Source organism: Alosa alosa, chromosome 16 (genome assembly GCF_017589495.1).
Source record: "Alosa alosa isolate M-15738 ecotype Scorff River chromosome 16, AALO_Geno_1.1, whole genome shotgun sequence".
In the NCBI taxonomy this organism is placed as follows: Eukaryota; Metazoa; Chordata; class Actinopteri; order Clupeiformes; family Clupeidae; genus Alosa; species Alosa alosa.
The window spans coordinates 6,960,164-6,980,634 of NC_063204.1; the positions used below are offsets into that span (position 1 = coordinate 6,960,164).

The following is a 20,471-nucleotide window of genomic DNA, read 5'->3' on the forward strand; positions in this document are numbered from 1 at the left end:
CACGCTATCACAAACTCATGCTCATGCATCATGAAGGTATTATATATGACTGGAGAGAGGGAGGAAGCACCCCATTCATTTCAATGGCCAATGCTAGGCTAGCTACTTCAGCCAAAAAATATACTTAATTGGCGGCCAACATCTTTAAAAAGGGTGTCTAGCAGGTCTTTGCTTTTGGCCACATTCTCACAAACAAGCCAATTAGATGCCACATTACTGGTGAACACAAAAGTATGTTGTCCGTGCCACAGTCTGATTGGTGGATGAGCTGGCTGTTTACAAGCTGGGAGTATTAGCCAGTCCACATGGATAAAATAATTTGTGGCCATCTGTAATGAGGCACCTACATGTAACTGGCTTTTTGCTGAAAATGTGGCCAGAAGTGAACACTTGGCAGATGCCATTTTTAAAGATGGCGGCGTGGTGGCCAACTTAGATGCTAACCAGCTGAAGCTAACCCTCCATATCCTGACTCCCTGGCGTGCGTCATCCCTGTCGCTGCTTCCATAGTTACACCCCAACATAACTACCTCTTTCTGTGTTTCCCAGTCTGAATGTCCCTGAATGAAAGAAAAGCCATTTCCCTCTAATCAAACAATTAGGTGCCTGAAAGCAGCAAGGCTCTGAATTCATAAAGCCACTGAATATCAGTCGTTTCTTTTCTCTCCTCTGCCTTGTCATTATTAACATCCCTGGGGACGGGCCTAGTATTGCAGCATGCAACAGTCAGCGCACTAGCAAATGCCTCGCGGAAGACGGATTTCAGCAGTTCTGTGTTACCTCTCGTCTCCTCAGCCCCATTCGTTCTCACTTGTACATTAAAAGTGCTCTGCACATGCCAGCATAAGACAAACGGACGGCGTTCTTGTGTGCATTTATTGGAAAATAAATAATTGTTAGGGATGTGTGGGTGACTGGAGCTCAGGGGATGTTGGATGGCGCTGGCCTGGGCCAGACGACGCCTATCCTCTCCCGTCCTTGCGCACTGTTCCACTGATCATGGGCCTTTCGCTTCTGGATGTGCTGCGAACATTAAACAACACAGATTGTCACTTCTGTACTCTGATATTAAAAGCATTCGTCTTGGAAATTAGTGTAACGTGCATATTTGGCTGCCATTATCAAAATCAAATCACAGGGCTTATGCCGCAAGCTCCCAGGATGGGATAAAATCGTCATAAGCTCACAACTATTGTATTCACTCGTTTCTTCGTTGCAAGGACACAGTGACACTCTTTTCTGTGGTTACCAGTGTGAAGGGTAATCCATGCACTAATACATCTCATTCCTCTCACTGCTGCTTTCATAGACTCATCCGTAGTCCCATTCCACATCAAAGAAATTGCATTACAGATGTACCCGCAGTCTGAAGTAGCCTCAGCAGAGTCAAAATGTACTTTATTTTACCCCCTCTGCCTCCTTGCCTCTACTCCCCTATACCCATCTCCTAAATTATGTAGGCTAGCTATAAGGTACAGCATGCATAATTATATGCACACAATATAGCAGCCCATGCACACCCACGGTGACCTTAATAATGACTAGAGACCCGAGACTGTAATCTCTGGACTTAATTGGGAAATAATTGCACAGTTCAGCACCATTGACAGTGTTCAGACACATTTCAGAGAGAAAAAGGAACTGGCTCAGGCAGGGGCCTCTGAATATAGATTTTAGACCTAATAACCCAGCTATGTTGCTGTCAAATACTGGCTCAGTGGTCAATGAGTGCAAAATTACAATATTTCGGTCATTAATAACAAAGCCCAAATGGGCACAGCAGTATTGTGGCCAGCACACCGGTCAGTGAAAGTTGCAGTCACCGCTAGGCTAATATTTTTTTGGAAGACATTCCCTGGCAAAACTAGCCAACACTGCAACTCTTAACAAGTAAACTTTGCAGACAGAAAACCTTCTTGGTAGAGTGCCCTGTATTATGGATGTATAATTCTAGCCAATTAAAATTTGTACAGCAAGCTACGACATGGAAAGACTAAATTACTGTTCATTTTTTAGCAACTCAAACACCTATTGTCTCTGAAATATAAATGGTTTCAAACACAATAGCTGCAGTAGCTCATCTAATGTCCATGTTGAAAACTGACCTAGCCCACTCCACACAGCAATTTAGCCATTTAAAATATTCAGTATAGGGCTGTATTTTGTGTCTGACTTAGGAGGTTAGATCTAGTGATCGACCTCCCCCAAAATCAAACTCTAGACACAGTGACATCTATCAGCAGCTCCCTAGCAACAGCAACTCTCTCCATCGAAGCGATGGAGCTCTCTCCATACGCTCAAAGATCGTTTTTTATTTCTAAAGTAACATGATAGTAACAGCCTCACCCTCTCTAGGTCACTCCACATCTCTGAGGGTTTGGTTTTCTCAGTGGGTCTTTGTATCTGCCAAGGGAAGTAAGGCCATGATGTAATAGCTGAGTAGGCTCCCATGTCTTCAAAGGAGATCCATGGCTCAGTTTTTTCTCTGGATGACCAAGCGTCGCCAGACATCGCATTGTGCAGCTCAGCAGGACATTCCTGATCAAAAACACTTGACAGAGAATCACCTCTGTCCGTCTCTGGATCTCCTGCTGTGTCGGTTGTCTTTTGTGCATGATAGTGCATATTTTTGGTCATCCCAGGATGCACTTGGTTTGCATTTCTTTGATGGTATATGTGTGGCAATATGGGTATACGCCCAGAGCACATCAATCCATAATAATACCAAAGTAAACCAATGTTCACACTTTCCTTATTCATGGTCACATGCAATGAGGCTCAGTTTGATTAAATGGTAATTGCAGCACTGTCTCCAAGGTTACTTTTAAACAAAGATTCTAGAACAGAGCAATCTTTGCTTTTAAATATAATTGTTTTGACTTTGAATCTTACACAGTTCAAAATTAGAATTGTAGAATGTTCACAAAAGCTCCACAAGATAGTGGTTGCTTCAGGAACATACAGTTTGTCCAGACAATATTAAAATATTGAAATAGAAACATTTGGGTTCCAAATAAAACAATCAGAGGAACTGCAAACATTAGCTAGCCTAGCCAATTTCACAGTAGTCCTTATTTTAGCCTACCTATACCTAATTAGTGTTAAATTGGGTATGAGGTGCTACCTTGAAGCTTAATAGTCATTTTCTTGATCAATAAGAATGAAGTTCTAAGCTTTTTTTATCCAGGATGAGATGAGGAAAAATAGGACATTTATAGTGTGGTGAAATATAAAAGATAATTCCATAAAATAAAAGAATAGGCTGTTTTATTGCTGTAAATAAAATAATATGGTGATGTTCTTCCTCCTTGCTCAGTTGGCCTTACAGTCTGTTTTCCCTGTATCAGCCAGATGTCTCTCCATTTTGAACTGAAAAAGGTTATGTGAAACATCATAAAACACAAATCCATCTACAGCTACATACTGTAATATACTGTAAACAAATACCAAAGCCGTGTGGCTTCTGTTAGAACACTATATGGGTCTTACCCTTTCCAGATCGTCCCACATGGCGGAGACTTTTGATGGGTCCCTGGGTGGCTGTATCTGCCATGGGAAATAAGGCCAAGTGGAGTCAGCTGGGTAGGCCTCCATGTCCTCAAAAGAGATCCACGGCTCAAATGTGATGTGCTCCAGAGGATGCTGTGGCCAAGTGTCATCAGTCCGACTGACCTGTCCACCCACTGACGCTGAGGTCAGAGAGGCCTCGGAGCTGATCGGTGCTGTGACAGAAGGACAATAACGTACCGCTGAATCAGAGATAGTTTTTGTCTGAAAAGTGTCAGTGAGAGAGATGATATCGTCCGAGTCTTCAGGGAACTTGGCCCTTTTCGGCTTCCTCGTCTGGCTGTACCTGTGCATGGCCACCAGTGCATCTGCTGAGCCACAGCACATTACTGCACAGTAGAGTAAGCTCAAAACAAAGTTACTGCCTTCCTTCTTCATAGTTCAGATATGAAATGAACTTGAAACTGTTGAAACTGTTTTCAGGTTAGAAATGGAATCTTGTCTCTAAGGATACCAGTCCATAACACCATTATGACATCACCAAACCCACTGGCATTGACATTGAACTGAAGTGAGTTGGAATGGTTTGTTTTTCAATAATAAAAAAAAATGGATTGATCCATGGATTGGTCATGGATTGATCAATGTTTAATTAAGACATCCTTCCCTAAAGATAAAAGTATAAGCCATTGCCACATTATAATACATTTGTAAAGAAAACAGCCTTATTTCAACATAATTACTTTAGATCAAATAGACTCATTAAAAAACTGCATTATGAAACTTCAGTTCAACTTCAGACCATAGATGTGCCTGTTTTTTTATATTTTATTAACAGGTCTTTGAAGTGAAAAAATGTCTTAAAGTATCTGTGTTGAAATGAGTTGGATAGAAGCTTTTTTGTGATGGTGTGGGAAGGCTTACATTTTTTAAAGTGCCATATAAATACAACTATTTTCTTCCATTTCCAAGAGATAAATTGCTATTGTGGGTGAAACTTGCTCTGAAGGCATAATCTGTCCATCACCAGTAATATTCATTTTCAAGAAACATCGGGTAAACAACCATCTATCCAATGTCTAGAGGATTGCAAAATTAGTCTGTTGTGTAATTTGTATGTCATAGATGAGTAGATTTACTATTTGTCTCTTTTGATACTGAAACAAATGCATAATTAGGTAAAAACAAAGCAGCTCTATTCTACTTACCTTCCAGATTGTAAATTGTTTTGTGTATTTTAAGCTGTGCAACCTGTTGATGCCTTGACCTCTAGATGCCTTGTCACTCAAATATTTTAAAGATTTTTTTAAGAATCATTTTAATCACTCGCATTATTTATATGATGAAGACCATGACATATGCATGTCATTGCTGTTGAATCACTTGCCTGCATTTTTATGAATGGAAGGTTTTAACTTGAGATTATACTTAAAATGAAGGTTTGCATATTAAAAGTGTGTTTGCGTTGTGAGGATGCCGAATCCAGAAGCCCATCCAGGTCACGAAGACCTCAAAGGGGGTTGGTGGGTAATAAAGTCGGCAGTTGGATTAAGTTGGAAGATTGTGTAGGAGTTGAATGGAAACTCGACTCATCCATAGAGATTACCCAGGTCAGGGAAATGGCTTTGGAGATGCAAGTGGCTGATATGCTGCTGGGGCCATGATGAAATGGGCCTGCTAATGGGTTGCGTGGGTGCTGATGGGTTGGTTCTGATAGCCCTGGGATCAGCCCCAGGTTAGGCTGGCCGCTGGCTGGGTCGAGCGTACCCAATAACCTGAGTAAATCAGCCCCAGGTTAGGCTGGCCCCTGGCTGGGTCGAGCGTACCCAATAACCTGAGTAAATCAAAGCGGCGAGATTCCAAATCACAGAGGGCATCCGATGCTGCGGCTGCATTAGATGCTATTAGGGCTGTCTGTGCCCCCAGTCAGAGATGATAATGGTGTTTCATAGTGCTCCTCTGGGGAGGGAGACACACTCTCGGAGCAGCGTCTCATGCCAGCACATTGACAGATTTGTCCACCGGGCTGTCACACTAGAGTGATGACTATTTAGGACTTAATAAGGCTATCAATGATTGTTTATGCCTGTCAGGGGCATGCTTTACATAGTGAATGAAGGTGTGTGTGTGTGTAAGTGATTATTGCTCTGTAAGCTACTTATTAAAAACTTCTCTTTTCTCAGTCTCAGAAATGCACACAGAAAATCAGGCACATACAGTACTGTAGACAGACATACACACATTCACATTCACCTTCACATATATAAACATTGACACCAAATATATTTTCAATAAGAAAAGAAATAGGTAGGAAAATTGGCATCAGTTGCAAAGTGTCATCACCTCTACCAGCCCTGTGTCCTTGGACCTGCTACAGAAGGACAACATTTCTTTCACTGATCCTTTTTGTGCCACTCACCGTTTCCATGGTTACCTCTCAATACAGTTTCCTCTCCTTTTTTTTCTCCCTCACTCTATTTCCTCTGAATGAAAGAGAAGAAACACGATGCTCTAATCAAACAATTAGATGCATGAAAGCAGCATCACGCTCTGCCCGTGGACCCACAGTCACCTCAAACTCCCCTCATCTTGCCATCGCACCGTTATTAAACACCACTCTGACAGAATGTGCAAGTGAGGCAATATGGCCACGACTAGCAGCACAGGGGAATCAGTAACGCCTTGTCGGCGTGTTCATTAACGGTCCGTTAAAGAACCACAAGACTCGGCCCGCCTCGCCTCGGCCTCATCAGCGGCGAACCTCCCACTTTTATTTACGGACATTTTAATTTTGTGCCGCGGCGCCCCCCCCGTGGAGAGTAATAATAACCAAACTAATATAACCCTCGGCAGCCCGCGCTCTCTGGCAGCACTGCGCGGCCTGCCCACGTGCCAGTGGCCCTTATTGGCTGCTGCCCGCAACCCATTCAGCGCCCGGCACTTCGGATTGCCAGGCGTGAAGCAGCCGCTACTCAATTATCCTCTCGCCTCTGAAAATTGCTGGTCTGAAGTGGTTTGTAGTGAAAATGGACCGTGTGCATTGTGCAAATGTACTATGTAGGGCCTACAGATGGAGCATGGTCACATAGAGCTGGTGTGTTTCGCAAACAGATTAAGTAATAACGTAGGCCTACTGTACATTTCTACTGACATGCTGAGGTTTTGTTGAGGTCTCGGTTTCTTCCATCTGCTCTTATACTACACAAACTAAGTGGATGCTTTGGTGAAGGGAGTAAGGAGTGTAAATGTGTTCCTTAGTTCCTGTACATGTGTAATAATTATGTAAATACATAGTTATAAGCGCTTCTAGATCATACAATATAGAAAGCAAGAAATGATTTTTTCAGACATCAGATCCCCTCTGTTATCACTCACACAGTTCTTGTGTGTGTTTGCCCTGAAAGTGCGTGACTATAAAAGATTAAAGAGCAAAATCTTCTACTGAGCATCTTTCCTGAATGTGGCAGTGCTGTGTTTGTATGCGAGCTCCATCCTATCATCAGGACTGCCTGACCTTTCCTGTCATTGGCTCAGGAGGTACAGTGAGAGATGTCTCAGGATGCGCGGCGCCTCGCAGACCGATAGGCTTGTTTGTCACTTGACATTTTCTCTCCGTCTCCGCTTTCCCGCTAATGGCGATCGGAGAACTGCCGACAGCCCGCATCCCCATGGGAACGGCAGGAAGCGCTCGCTCCTCTCAGGAGGAAACAGGGCCGCCCCTGCATCATGATGATGTCGGCACGCTTCCTGACTAACGGAGGTCGGAGGCTTGTGATGGCCGTCGTGCTGCAGTTGGCTAATCAGAATGCGTGGGATGAGAATTGACGTTTTATGCATAAAATTCGGCTGACTCATTTTTCTGTATTCTGCTATTCCTACAGTAAGCGTCCTAAAAAAACTTTGCCACTAGAGGATGGTGCTGCTCTCCCTCTCGTTTCCGCTCATCCATGTGGCCTCTCTCTCTCTCCTGTGTAAAAGATAGCATCCACATGGTCTACGTGGGTGGATAAAAGTTTGCACTAAATCATATTCATCAGACCTCTGGAGTCTTTTGCGCTCGTTGGTGCTTGTTTATAACTCCCTTGCCAGAAGCGGGCCAGTCAGTTATGTTTACTGCCAGTTAATGCTGGATATTTATTGAGCCTGACCAAGCATGCATTGAATAACATCCCTCTCTCAGCTCGATCATGGAGAAGTGTGATGGTGTAATGGTGTGGTAGCATTGGTTTGATTGGAGTCCTTCCGAGACCCTGAGGCTGTGGTGTCTGCTGGAGTGGCTGAGTGCAAAGAAGATTGTAAAGTGTTGTAGCCTCACAGGATAGTGATTTGCCTTGATTGAACTTCTTTCAACTACCGGTCTAGGCTATTTAAGTACTCATTATTCTATAATGGGTCTTTGTTCTGTCTCTCTCTCTCTCTCTCTATCTCTGGGTCTCTCTCTCTCTCTCTTTCTCTCTCCCTCTCTCTCTCTCTCTCTCTCTCTGGGTCTATCTGTCAATTTATCTCTGGGATGTTGTACTCTTCATTACTTTCTATTGTTCATTATTCTTTCCACAAGTACAGGCCGGCTGAAAATGGGCACGCTTTCATCACTGCCTGGTGATATGATGCTAACAGGGTTATAATTCAGTTGGTTTAGCATCCACTCACAGTTCTCCACAGTTGTTAGAGTTCTGGCTAATTTAACTGATGTAGAAACAAAAATACATATTCCAACCAAATGTAAAAAAAAAATGCAAAAACATGTCTGTGAAATATTTCATGTGAAAAACATTGATTAACAACATGGAGGTAGTTCAGTGTGTGTCTGGGGGGGTGGTGTTGTGCATTTGTGTGTGTATTTAGTGTAATGCTGTCTCATTCACTCATCGATTAGTTCCTCACCTTTCCTATATATGAAATTGTCGGCATACTGATACTCTTTTCAGACCATGGTAGACCATTGTATCCATCTAAACACCTGAATGCAGGCGTCAATCGAGTCATCTCGACTGACAGAAAATGCTCAAAGTGATAGCTCAATATGCAGACTAGCTGATTTCATTCTGTGCTTATCGACTCGCACAAAAGCAAGCAAACTGTCGGAACATAATTAGATTGGAACTGTTCATAATATCGTACCCCTCTTGGTCAATTGATTTCCTTAATTGCTTGTGTTATTGTTTCACGCTACAGGAAAAAAAAGAAAGAATACATCAGTTACTTCCCGCAAGCCTTAATATTGTTTTTGTCAGCCTCCCTGCGGGAGGTTCACCACGGTGAGGAGATTTATGATCGGGCGTTTGGGAGACGACTGTGGAGGTGCAGCCTGTGTTCCTGTGGCAGTCGGAGGGCTGTTCCGCCACGGGTTCGTTCTTCTACGCCGACGCCTCTCGTGGTTCTGTTGTGCGCTCTGAGGCATGAGCTTATCAGCGGGTATTAACACCCGGGGTGTAGCCAACGAGACACACCGGTGGGATCGACATGATGTCTCCTATTGTGTCGGAGAATGGGGATTAGGAGATTTCTCATCCTGTCTTGTTCTTTTTTCTCCCCCCACGCATGTGTGTCTTCTTGAAAAATTATTTTCCCGTGCTGATGGCGATGATCTCACAGCTTGCGCTTGTAAACATTTTCCTTTGAAATAGACAGACAAAAAAGGAAAAAAACACCAGGAAAAAAAAAAAAACACCCCCATCCACCAGCACCACTTCTCTGTTATGTGTGCGTCAGGCTCAAACGCTAAATAGGGAGACCATGTTTACCTCCCAGATCTGAGCAGACTTAGACAGGAGAGGCCCAGAGCAGACGAATGGGGTGCGGCAAACCTGCTGATTCCGTATGGTCTGCCGAAACCCCTCCCTCTCACACCACAAACAGCTCCCTCTCATTTGTTCCTCAAAAACAGAGAGGAAGTATGAAAGAAGAGAGAGAACAGTGTTATCCTCTAAAGCATAGCCCGGTTGGGAAGCGACGTCACAGTAACAACAAAGTCCTTCTAAATCACGGTTGGTAGTCAGACAGACCGTCTGTTTTCAGTTGATCAAACTGTGTGGATCCTCTTGGTGGGTTCCCCCCTGGCACTGTCAAAACTTAGCAAAGCTTGCCCAAGCACTTCTGCCCCCCCCCCCCCCCCCCCCCCCCCCAAAAAAAAAAATCAACACCTGACAAAACAAGCACACTCGCCTACGCATCACAGATTGCAATTACATGTAGCATAGCATGATTTAATTCTTTAGCTTTGTCAAAATAAGAAATATAAGATGAAGAATTGGACCAAAAGAGACTATCAGGGAGTTGAAGAAAAACACTTACACACTGACACAGGCATATCCTTGTAGCTGGGTGGCGCATTGGAATGCTTGTGCAGATCACTCAGTCATGTATAAAAAGACAAAAGACACTCATTTATTATTCACTCAGTTAAAAATACAAAAAAATAGAGGGGACACGGACGCTTAGAATTCAGCCGTTAAAAATAACCGGTGTTGCCGTTCACAGATGGCTTCTCGGCTGTGAGGGAGGTGTGGTGACAGGAGGTGCGGATATTTCTGGATAGGACTTCCTTTTTCACCATAACTTATGTTGTGGAAGCACAGATCCATTTAGCAATAATTCTGAGAGACTTATCGGCTTTTCTTAATCCTCCGTCTGATTCATGGACATTATTAAACTCAATCTCAACCCACCTGATTTTTTTTTAATAATGGAAGCTCTTTTGTAAGCCCTGTGACACCACAGACAGATATCAACAAGACTCTGGGTCTGAGTCATGTCTGACATATTTAAGAATGGTCATGTCTTTTTAAAATTCCAGACACTATAGGCCTACTAGAACGGTTTATGTCTTAGAAGCGAATTAGTCAGCGTGGTCGAATTATCGACTGATTGAGCGTCTGTCTTGATTGACACCTCTAAGGAGAGAATCAATGGCAGTGCCATATTTAGCTCTGTCGACTGAAGAAGAGTCATGCAGGGGTCAGGCCAGATAAGGCTGGGAAGAGAGATGAATCTCTGATGAATCTGTCAACATTCGTTGCATCCGTTATCTGCCAGTCTCTCCAGGGCCAGTTTTTTTATGCCTAATCCAGTCTCCATCTTGTGGAGAGAAGGCCTTACTACAAGCTAATCCAGATAAAACCATGTCATAAATCATCTTGTGCGTGTGTGTGTGTGTGTGTGTGTGTGTGTGTGTGTGTGTGTGTGTGTGTGTGTGTGTGTGTGTGTGTGTGTGTGTGTCTGTGGGTGTGTGCTCATGTTTTCCCAGGCATGTTGCGGGGCAGGCATTACAAAAACAGCTGCAGCTTCAATGAAACTCATTTAGAGAGATTGATAGGAATGTGAATAAGAAAGAAGGAAAGATAATTTTCCGGGAAATAAGACACATAAGACACAAGATGGATAATGATTCTGAATCTTAGTGATGACACATTTGTATATTGTGGGACTGAGACTAATCATTTCACAGGGAGTGAGTGCATTGACATTCTCTGCTTGTAATACTACTGAGGCAGTTGCAGTGGATAATATGAATGTGAATGTAGTCTGTGAATGTAGTTTTAGTTTAAGATGCTTACGACTAGGAGTCTGTATGCATTTATTAATTCAGTTCAAATTGACACATTGCTATTGCTAAAGCCAATAAAGGCTTCTGTCAGTTTTACCAGCAAGCAGAAGCTTAAAGCTGCACATCTGAGTAGAATGATGTATCCTGTAGTGTGTGGTCCTTACAGTGGCTGTCAACAGCTGTAAAACAATTCCGATGCTTTTAACAAGATTCAGTAGTATGTCAGACCAGAGAGAATTGCCGTAGCCATTGCCCCCAGCCTATATATCAGAAGGTCACATTGTAATTACACTGTGTTGATCTCTGTGGCCGTTTCATCCTACTGAATCCTGCCACGGCTCTTCTCATTACTCAATGCTGCTGACTTGGTAGGAAGAAAGGAACAGAGGCGCTGCATAAACATCAGTGAAAAATGCGCATCTCCAAACCTGCTTGAACACATTTGTTTTCCTCTTGCGTCCTTTCCTTGCACTGTCTATTGCCGTCTAGCGTCCACATTTCCCCTTCAGCCAGTCTACTATGCAGACGCCCGTCGTGTGTGTGGAGCGTACTGAAAAGCACAACATGGATCTATATTTGAGCATAATCACTGTAATTAAAATGTTCTTATTTCTGGCAGCGGCTGCAGGATAAACTATTGTCAACGGTGGCAGCGGTTGTCATGGAAACAGACTGGGAGACGACCGCCCTGCTGGTGGTTATGTCACCACGGCGACGCTTATGTAAGGGGGGAGGGGGGCGGGGGGGTTGCGGCGCAGCATGGTGCTACAAAAGGGGTCGTGTGCACAAGATTTATGTGAAAGGTATGACAGAGGAGCATGAGATGTTTCAAAGGCTCCTGATATGACCTGACAAGAGCATAAAGAGAGGAGCTGTAAGGTTAGTGGTGATGAACTGATTCAGTCTTCGTCCCCATCTCTGTGTGTCCTTCTCTCTCTCCCTCCCTCTCTCTCTTTCTCTTTCCCTCTCTCTACTTCTTTTTCTTTATCTAAAATGTTCTCACTCTTGTCCACTCATTCTCTTTGCTGTCTTGGACACTGTGGCCCTCTCCCTGGCCTCGGCCTCCCTTTTTAGTCTCCTCTTAGCTTTGATTGTCCTTATCTGCTCCTGCTCTTTCTCTCTGCTGCTACTCCAGCCTGTCCTGTCCTTTTCATTTCATATCTGTCCTTTTCACTTCTCCTCTCCGAGCTCACTGCCTCACTTTTCATCCTCTCTCTCTCTCTCACTGTCTCTCTCTTATCTATTTCTCTATCTCTATCCCCTTTCTCTCTCACTCTCTCTCTCTCATCTATCTCTATCCCCTTTTTTTCTCACACCCTCTCTCTTTCTCTTTGTCTCTCTCTCTCACTGTCTCTCTATCTCTTCCCTTTCTTTCTCACCTTCTCTCTCTCTCTCTCTCTCTCTCTCCTTCTCCTCTCTCATCAGTAGACTGCTCTCCATATCTCTGGGTGTTGGCAGGACTAAATTGCGACGGCTCTGCCTGTTAAGTCGTCACACCCTCCTGCCCGCCTCGCTGTCTCTCTCCAGCCTCCCGCACCTCCGCTGTCCTCAAATTACATCCAGTTCCCCATTTTATTGATTCATTGTTTCCCTCTCCTCCAAATAAAAGTTCCTCTCTTTATACTTGCTTTAACTTCTCGGTGAACTTTCGGGGTTGTGTCTCCGTGGCCTCCCAGGGTGAGAGGGCAGCTAATGCGTGGCGACGCTACGGCGTAAAAAAAAACCAACAGGAGCGCCGACATTAGCCAACGATAAACTGGAGGAAAAAGAAAAGCTCGTTTGAACCGTGCTGATTTTGTGACACCCGATTATGGTTCTGATAACGTCGGTCGCAGTCAGCTTGCAGATGATGTTCTCTGGGAGACAGAGGGGAAGGGACTGTAATTAAAACCTAATGTCTGGTATTGGGAGGCCGAATCGCCCAGCGACGCAGTCATGTGTGTTCCGATCATAATGATCAGCCCCCTTAATGGTGAAAGTAATAACTCAATTTTCCATATGCGCAATTCACATGCAATTAACCCGACTGTCATGTCTGCGTGTTCCTTCTGAAAACATCCCCCACACACATGCACACGCCTGATGTATCTCTCATGAAGGTGTGCATATTTATGTATGGAAATTGGTGACATTTTCAAGGCTGTCATGTTTTCAAGACAAGGCGGCGTATTGCGCGACATGTCTTCCCTCCCTCTGCAATTTTGTAGCTCCATAAATATAACTGCATGTGAAGCTTTCATCGGTCCAAATGGGTCTAAGTGTCTGACCTGTAATCAACAGCAGGGCGGAACTGGAGGTGCTGCATGTCCTTGCTGCCTCTGAGTCCATTGTGGGAGGTTATTATTATTATCTGCTGAAGCGATTATCGGTGCCGCTCTCCATAAGGATTGTGGGAAGGTTGCCTCTTAGCTCCCACTGGACTATTCAAAAGTCCAACTTCAGATTCTCTCCAGTTCCACTGACAGGGCCGTTATGGGCATATGGTTGATACAAAATTAAATCTAAACATTGTGAGTAGAAATTGATGGCGAGGAAATAACTATCCTTTCGACAGGGAAAAATCTTGAGCTAAACCCTACCTGAAAGATGCTGATGCGTGTGTGTGTGTGTGTGTGTGTGTGTGTGTGTGTGTGTGTGTGTGTGTGTGTGTGTGTGTCTGTGTAATAAAGTACTAACTGGCTATGCCTGCAAGTCCTGTTTCTCCAAGAAGAATTTTCTGTGCTCTGCTTTGCATCATTCATTTGTAAGTAAAAGTGGAAGATATTCTCTGAGGTGAAGGGGAGAAGAAAGGAAAGACAGATGCATGGCAGAAGAACAATGTCCCCTGAAATAACCAGGGGGAGAAAACAACAGCTCTCAGGTCATTTATATTCTCCAGGAGCCAGGGCCGAATCTCCCAGCATCCTTCAGCTCCTCCAGCTGCAGATAGCCTCTGAATTATGAAGCCGATTGCAGCCTTGGCTTGGGTTGCCTAGCAACGGCCTATCAAGTGGAGCAGAGGCCCCGGCGATGGGGCTTGATAAGCAGGCTCTGATAAGAGGTGTGTGCTGATGGCCGAACGCTTATCTGAGCGCTGTCAAAAAAAAAAAAAAGAATGAAAGAAAAAGCAGGGGAGGAATAAAAAGAAGGAGAGAGAACAGCTGCTAACCCCCAACGGCTATTAGCACCCCAAACAGCATCTTGAGGTTTACACGGAAAAGTGTCACTGGCGCAAACAGCCCGAGTCCTTTCCAGAGGCCACAGAAGGACACAGATGTTCCTCTCTCACATGGCTGAGGCTGAGGTATGCGCAAAGAGCCTTCCCACCCAAAAAATCATCTAGACAGAAAAAAAAGGTGTTTTGTTGTGGAGGTATTATGCGTGTGTCGGGCTAAAATATGAAAATGGCAGGTTGGCTAAAGTCTGCTCCTGGGTACTGTACTTAAGAATTTAAGAGCTGAATTAACCTTTGTTTTTAATTATGCTACCTGTGGTTTTAATTTGTGTTGTGTGGTTCTAATCATATTCCGGTTCCGGCGCCGACGTGAGTGGCAGCCTGCTTAGTAGCTCTGTGTCTTTTCTTGAATTTCCCCTTGGGGATCAATAAAGTATCTATCTATCTATCTAATTTCACAAATGCACCCTTGGTTTTGTCCAAAATTGTTTAATCGCTCTCTTTCTATGTGTGTGTGTGTGTGTGTGTGTGGTTGTGTGTGTGGTCTTGTTGCAGACGGTGTGTTTGGGAGGTGCCAGGCTTTCCCAGTGACCGAGGCGTTCTCCTACGATGTCTCTCCCTCTGCCCTTCGCCAGCTTAGGTCCACCCTGCAGAAGCTGGCCCACAGAGGTAAGGTCCATACTCAACTCTTCACATGTCCACCTAAATCTGCCTAAATATACCCACTCGGTCTGTCAGCCTTTCTTTTCATAGATTTGTGTATCAAACTGTTCACCTGATTTCCATATGTTTTTCTACCTATATGATTGTTTATTATATTAATCATGACCTTGTTTCCTAGACTCACAGTTTTAAGTTGCAAGTTTCAGGGGTCCACCCTCACCTTGCCTGTTGTTGGCAGCAAGCTCACCTGCAGGCATCTCTGCTTTGCACGTGTCTGTGTCTCTCACTTTCAAAGTTTGAAGCTGCAGATTTGTGTTCAAACGGCCGCTTATGTTTACGCTTCCTCTAAAATGTTCTTAAACGTCTTCCCGTCTCTTCTCACCATATGAAGGTCATTATCACTCTCTTAACTTAGAGAGAAAGATTTGGAGTTTGGAGCCTCACACTTGCAGCCCCCCAGAGTGGCCCCCGAGGGGGGTGGTGGGGGGGTGCAAGAGCCGCAGAGGAGCCGGCTCTCCCCCAGCCCCTCCATTGCGTTGCGGTACAGTGCCCAAGCGGGTACAGTCGGCACCTAATTGACTGGCGCTCGTACAGCAGGTTTTCCCCGTGCTAATTTTCCAAATGAGCGAGCGCACCGCCACCTGGGTAATTGCGTTAGGCGTGCACCCCCCCCCCCATCCCCCCCAACCTGCCCGCTCGATAAGTGCACGCTGTCTAATTGGCTTGTTGGAGAGGGTCAGTGCGGAGGGGGAATAAATGTGGGGCGAGGTGGCGGCACGCAAGGCCAGTCTGAGAGGAATGAGGTGGACTCATCGCTACGCTACTGGTCATCAGCTCAGCCACGGCTCAGTGTAGCGTCACAGAGCAAATCACTGCTGAGGGCAGCAGAGGGGCTGACCTTAAGAGTCCCTGCGGCCATGTTAATGCACAAGTTTACTCTCCTGACGAGCCACCACTGTCGCTTTGTGTTATACTCTGTTCTAGACGTGCATCATGGAGTGTTGATGGGGGGAATAGGGGGGGTGGCATTTAATTTTCATTTCTCTCGCTGTCTGACTCATTGAATAAAATATCGAATTTGTGAAAGTACAGTGAGAAATAAAACTCGGAGTCCTCACCTCATCCCTTGAGAAGCTGAGTATGTACTGTGGTGTGTTCATGTGCAGGTCACTGCGGTGACACTCACTAAACAACCTGTCTGCTCTCATCTCAATTAATTCTGGGGATTTTCACAGATTTAAAGTTTTTTTTCTTACTCCATGGAGAATTAAGGCTTTCAGACTTCCTTAAAAACATTTTGGAGATGGGTTTCGAACTTTATGTGAATAGCATAGAATCTATTGACAGCACATTTTACCTTCTTTATGAATACACTTATTCATCTACACATCTATTCAGCCTTCTACAGAGAGAGGCTATTAGATGTGCGGTGCAGCAGAGTTGGAATAACCACATGTATGCTGTATGTATCTCTGTTTTCTAAACATGACTCACCCTCTTGTTAGGGAGAAAATAGATGTTCTTTTAAGACCAACATCTAGTTTCCTGTTTGAAAAAATACCACTGCACAAACACGTAAATAATTGAACAGAAAGACTTGTTGCACATCAAATCTCCCTTTTAATTTATGGGAGAAATTCTGCAAATGACATTCTATTCCATGTACCTGAACCATCAGATGTCAGCAGGTCGTAAAAGGTCGCGCACAATCTGCATTCCATATGGAACCTGGAGAACTCTGTGGACATGAGTGGTCGTTCTCAGAACTAAATTGGACCCTCCTAAAAAGAGTCCTTAAAAGCGAAGTACACAAACACACGTCCAGTACTGTCTGGAGTGCTGCTGACCCAACTCCTGTCGGGCCGAAGGGGCTGGGGGTGGAGGGGTGTAGGGGCCGAATTACAACTCAATTTGATCCAGACTCCTTGGTCTCGGCTCCTTCTGCGGGCTCCTCTTTGTACTGCGGCGGCGGCGCAGCTCCCTGCCTGCCTGACGAGACGAGACGAGGGGGAGATTAAAGACCCCATGATGAAAGGTAGCACTCATCCAGGCACGCCGACTCTGAGAGAGAGAGAGAGGGAGGGATGGAGAAACATCTGAGAGAGGAGGAGAGATGGAAGGGCTTTCAGGTCTCGGTGTAGACGTTGATACCATTACTGCCGTGGACGCTGCGTTTCTCTCTCTCTCTCTCTCTCTCTCTCCTCATCACGTCCACACACACACACACACACACACACTCATGGGTTTGAGTCACAATGCTGGGGACACGTGCTTGCTTTACCTGTCTATGATGTCACCACATCTCTCTCGTCCTGTTTCTTCTACTCTCTCCCTTGCACCCTGTTAACATCTCTTTTGCTCTCAGATGCGTGACTAATGTAAAAACATCCTGTAATGTTCCTGCTCGTCTGTGTGAGTGTTTCTGTGCTGTGTGTGTGTCTGTGTCTGTGTCTGTGTGTGTGTGTGTGTTTGTGTGTGTAAGATAGGAATATTTAATGGGGAAGCTCATTAGCTGATTAGATGCAACTTGAGCTTTCATCAGAATTTCTCTGCTTTTATCATCACGTCAAAATAGTAATCTTTTTCAAATCTTTTTATTTATATATTTTTAGAAAGTTGACAGAGTTGTAAATTGGCAGTAAGAACAGTGGAATGAGGATAATCTTACAACATACTAAATTATCTAAAGAAAAGTCTTCAAAAGACATTTTCAAAAGAGTTCATTATGTATGTTTCCTACCTTTCACTCTTGTTGTACAGGTGATTGCAACCTGTGGTCATCAGATCTCTTTGCCTGGCAGTTACACCGAGCGGCAGCTAGGGGGCAGCAGCCACCTGCCGCACTGATAGGACCGTGGGGCCCCTTATTTTTAATTGGCTCAGAGGCTACTCTAAAGCTTGATCTTTGCTAACAGGCATAAATGCGAGTTGAAAACCATGAAAAAATACGCCGCCATCTTTGGGGAAAATGACCAACATGGTAATGAATATTAGAGGCTGCGTGAGACGGCGGATTTATTCCAATTAACTCGGCGAAATAAAGAGTGAGGGATCAGGAGGAGGAGGAAGAGGAGATGCGAGGAGGATGTGAGGATGAGAGGAGAGCGGCCATGCTTAATTCCTCCACCTCTCTCCTCTGGGCCACTGGGGGTTGCGATGGCTCCCTTCTCACTCCCATTGTGCCTTACAGAGTAGCCACTGTGCTGGACAATGTGCTATAAAAATACTTTTACCGTATCTCACCTGTGCATTACACTGTTAAATCACCCCTGTGCTGCCTTTTGTTTGTTTCTGGGTAGGTTGTTTTGTTTGGGGAGGTTTGTCGATCTAAATGCCAGCGTTGGGTCCTCAAGTCTGTGTAAAGTGTGCTTTTGGGCTGCATTTGACCATCCGGCCTGGCTCAGCATATAAATCAGTCTGACAGAGAGAGCAGGACGAGGGGAGACAGGAGAGGGGTTATGGTGAGGCAGGAGAGGAGAGGGGACATGGAGGGAGAGGGGGAACAATTGATGGGGAGAACAGAGAGAGAGAGAAAGAGAGTGTGTGTGTGAGTGTGTGAGGGAAAGTAAAGCCGTGTGTTATCTCTGGATGTATCTACAGCAGCCATCACCACATCACATTTTATTCTTATCAGCCCCATGGGCTTCTGTCATGTCCCAGACATCACAGCAATATGTCTCTCTCAGCCGCTGCTAAGATGAGGTGATTGAGAATGCTATACTGTAACCCACCCACCCAGCACACACATACACACACAACTCAAGGTTTTGACGTGTGGACGCACAAACACACACAACTAAAATTTAGCCGCGGAGAAGAGAAGACATCAATGGCATCGATTCACAATCCCCTTTTATCTTGTGTCTGAGTAGCCGAAGAAATCATGCAATTTTCGCCCACCGCACAACACCAATTTCATTAGATCAATGGCATTGACTCGGAAGGAGAGGCTTTCTCCCTTCTTGTCTCCTTCACTGCATTTGGACTCTCCCTCCCCCCTCACACACACACACACACACACACACACACACAGGCACACACACGCACACTGTGAGAATGACTGTAGTAGTCGGCGATAAGGTTTTTTAGTCTGTCTCCCTCGGCAACACACCTTGAGTGCAAAGCGCCGACGCCACCACGCAAATGACTTTCGTATTAGACACAGCCGACGCCACCATTATGTCTGCTGTACTCGTGGCACTCTGCAGTCATCAGACGTCCGCTCCCCAGTGCCTTGAAATCCGCTAGTGTGTGTGTGTGTGTGTGTGTGTGTGTGTGTGTGTGTGTGTGTGTGTGTGTGTGTGTGTGATTGTTTTAAGGTTATTACAGAGAGACAGCCTTTGATTGCCATGGAGGAGGAAGTAAACGCTCTCTGAGACAACGTGAGAGAGAGAGAGAGAGAGAGATTGGAAGGCTAAGACAGAGATGTGAAGATGTCACCACTAAGTAGGCAGAACAGAACCCAGGGTACTAGAGACACTGAACAGAACCCAGGGTACTAGAGACAAGAGCCAAACAAGAAGAACGAGTGAGAACAAGAACATGGAAAATGAAGAGAGTAAAAAAAGGGGGGAGAGAGGTGGTGGTGAGGACTGGTAGACGGAGAGAGAGATGGACAGATGGATAGATGGAGAGAGAGAAGGTGGACTAATGAGCATGCAGAAGCTTCTTAAGTGCTCCTTAAGACTCCTCTGTGTCAGGCTGATGAGCTGAGAGCTCACGCGGGCTCACACACAGGATTACGGCGGCCATGTCTAGGCATCAGGAGCCCTAGCTTAGCGCCATGTCAACCCCCCCTTCCCTCCCATGTGAGAAGGTGCATTTGGACAAACCAGTATAGATCAATGAGAGGGAATAGTCAGATAATATTACATCTAGGTAATATGTGTAAAGGTACACATATTTATACCGAACCGTGTAGGTTCAGGACATCAGGTTCAATAAAGATGTGTATGGAATGTACAGAATGCAGTCTTAAACAGCAATCAACAGTAGGCTTTTTTGTGTGCAAACCATGTTTTAAATTTGAGTTGCCAAACAAACATATTACGTGGCGGACCATATGTCAGTTAGTTAATTAATGTTAAAAAAAAAAACATTTGACACCTTTTCAGAATTCTATTCCTGCTGATATGTGTTGAGCATCAGTACTATTGTCAGTAAATGTTAGGCGAGCAGTACTTGCAGGCTTACCGTGCTGAAAATTAACCAAAGTGTGACTTTAACACAGAGATGTGTACCAATTACTGAATTGTCATTTTTGTGTTACACCCTAAATCTAGATAGATAGTTTTATGTGGTATTAGTGTTAATACAATTCAAGTCACGTAACATTGGTCCTGTTGTGAATGTAACTATATATCTAATTCAGAAGGTTTCACTGGGTGATTTCTTTATTATTGAGATATGACACAAGGTCAACAACCGTGCTTGAAGGGTTTTCAGATGGGAATCAAATAGGACAAGCTATTTCCACAGGGATCACAATGAATGGTGTTCTAGGGCCTGCACATGTATGACCGAGTGTCCATAGCTCCTGACTGAGAGGCCCGCTGCTTGACGAAAGGGTATCTGTGTCCGCAACATGGCCAATGTTCATAG

General features: G+C 44.8%; 1 protein-coding gene and 1 long non-coding RNA gene across 2 annotated transcripts in view; one reads left to right on the forward strand and one right to left on the reverse strand.

The window, feature by feature from the left end:
- ptprn2 (protein tyrosine phosphatase receptor type N2) overlaps window positions 1-20,471 on the forward strand; it is a 198,349-nt gene that overhangs the window by 22,947 nt on the left and 154,931 nt on the right. Inside the window, exon 3 of the mRNA XM_048266409.1 lies at window positions 14,763-14,876. Within this exon, the coding sequence (XP_048122366.1) occupies window positions 14,763-14,876 (114 nt within the window). The remainder of the gene's footprint in view (window positions 1-14,762; window positions 14,877-20,471) is intronic.
- LOC125309462 lies at window positions 859-2,809 on the reverse strand. Its single transcript, XR_007196134.1, has 2 exons — window positions 2,347-2,809; window positions 859-1,023 (listed from the first exon to the last, which is right to left on the reverse strand). It is a non-coding gene; the product is annotated as an uncharacterized LOC125309462 (long non-coding RNA).